Source organism: Antrostomus carolinensis, unplaced genomic scaffold (genome assembly GCF_000700745.2).
Source record: "Antrostomus carolinensis isolate BGI_N321 unplaced genomic scaffold, ASM70074v2 scaffold28698, whole genome shotgun sequence".
Taxonomy (NCBI): Eukaryota; Metazoa; Chordata; class Aves; order Caprimulgiformes; family Caprimulgidae; genus Antrostomus; species Antrostomus carolinensis.
In genome coordinates, this window is record NW_010332801.1 from 2,784 (window position 1) to 4,757 (window position 1,974).

General features: G+C 59.1%; 1 protein-coding gene across 1 annotated transcript in view; it reads right to left on the reverse strand.

The window, feature by feature from the left end:
- Positions 1 to 749: 749 nt before the first annotated feature.
- LOC104529355 (plexin-A1) overlaps positions 750 to 1,974 on the reverse strand; it is a gene marked incomplete at its 3' end in the record, with an annotated part of 9,107 nt that continues 7,882 nt past the window's right edge. Inside the window, exon 3 of the mRNA XM_010173643.1 lies at positions 750 to 823. Coding sequence (XP_010171945.1) covers positions 750 to 823 — 74 coding nt within the window. The remainder of the gene's footprint in view (positions 824 to 1,974) is intronic.

Consider the following 1,974-nt stretch of genomic DNA (forward strand, 5'->3'; position numbering starts at 1 on the left):
GAGCTGCCATCCAAGGAAAATCCAGACGCAGCAGTGACTCTGCCCTGACCTTACCCCGGCCCAGATGGTGGGTCGGTGCCCCTTCTGCAAAGCAGCATCCATCACAGGGCTCCTGCGGATGGGGAGGGAGCACCCAGCTGTCAGCACAGCCCTCCCTCCCCAAAGGAGATGTCAGGGGGTGATGGTGAGGGCAGGGGGGAACAGCAGGAGGGCAGAGAAGCCATCAAGCCTAACGCAGGTGCTTGCCAAGGGGATGGGGGGAAACACCGATGGTTGGAAAGCAGGGGGGATCGTGACCATTGCTGAGGGATGTGACCCTCTCCTTGCACCATCTGCCTGGGGGAGCCACCTCGGCCACACTCTGCTGTACCCCTGCCAAGCATCCCATCCCCTGGCTGGGGACATATCGGTACCACTCGGGGACAGGTTGGCAGCCCCCCATGTGCGGGGAGACTTCCTCCCCCTCCAGCCCCGATGGCAGCCAGGCAACAGGATCAGGTAGCTGCTGAGGCAGCACTTTGCCAGCCCAGCCAGGCAGCCCCTGCAGCAGAAGGGCTGGGCTGCCCACCCCAAGGTCACAGCAGGAGACAGCCCCAACCCACCCAAGCCCTCACAGGGACCCCACAAGGCAGGGCTCAGAACCTGCAAAGCTCTCCACACTGCCATCGAGGGCTCGGTGACCCCAGGGGCTTTGAGGGCTCCAGGTAGGACAAACCTTCAAAACCTAGTCAGATCGAGACCCATCTCACCATTCCCCTTGGAGCTCCTGCTCCACATCCTCATGCCCTGCAGGGCCAGAGAGCCAGACCAGCTCTTTGGGGCACTGAGTTTAGAAACAGCAAAAAGTTGAGGAAAGCCCTGCAGAAGTGGAGGATGCTCAGACCACGCCTGGGCTCCAAGTCCTGGCCTCAGCCACGACTTTGTAGCGTGCAGCCCTCACCCTGACAAGGCACCCACCTTAGACCACCACTTGTGAGTGGCTCTGAAGTTGCAAAGACCAGAGAAAAACTGAAAAAAGGAAGAAGAGGAAAAAACAAATCTGGTCTGTAAAAAACAACTACCAGCTCCTCTAGATAAATAAGGAACTCGAGGTGTAACACTGTCCCCGTGGCTTTGTGAACCTTCCTCCCACACACTCCTTCGTTCCCACCCCCATTTAAAACCTCCCATCTGGAGCCCAGCGGCAGGAGAAGCCGCCAGCAATGTGACACCCGTCCCCTCGGATCCCTCATCGATCCGGAAGGGAGGACGAGCTGCCTCGTCAGCTCCCCACAGCCCTGCGCAGCCCTGGCGTCGCCGTGCCCCCTCCCCAGGGAATGCAGAAAGCCAAGCAGAGGGTGTGGGGCTGGAGAGGACCACCAGCATCCTGACCCTCACCCCAACACATGCTGCCCATATGCCCCCTGCCCCAAAATACACTGCTAACAGGCAGGGTCACAGGCAGGTCAAGGGTCTGGGGGAACATAGGCAGGGTGAGTGGGACATATGGGGACTGTCACCCACAACAGCACTCTGCTCCTGATTCCTGACAGGGAAGCCATGCTGCCTACTCCAGGGCCCCCTGACCAGCACAGATCAGGAGAAGCAGCAAAAAGGCAGGATGCTGTGCCCAGGATGGGGTTCTGTGCCCAGGATGGGGTACTAGAGCACCTCACAAGCCACAGAGGAACAGACTGGACCTCCCACCCAAGCCCTGGTCCTCCAGCCCCTTGCAGGGACCATACCAGGACCTTCACAGTGCCTTTCCCTGGCTGAGGATGCAGTTAATGCAAGCTGTGTTTATACAGAGCAAGTACAGCTGTAATTATAGGCACGATGTTATGATAACAGGAAATCCGTGCCCTGTGGAGATGCAGGCAGAGAAAGGCACACACGGAGCTATTTGCTAATTGCCACCAACAAGCAGCCTTTTGTGTCGTGGCAGGGTACGGGAAGAGACGTCTCCCCCCCACAGGGCTGGAGCCATCAGCACCC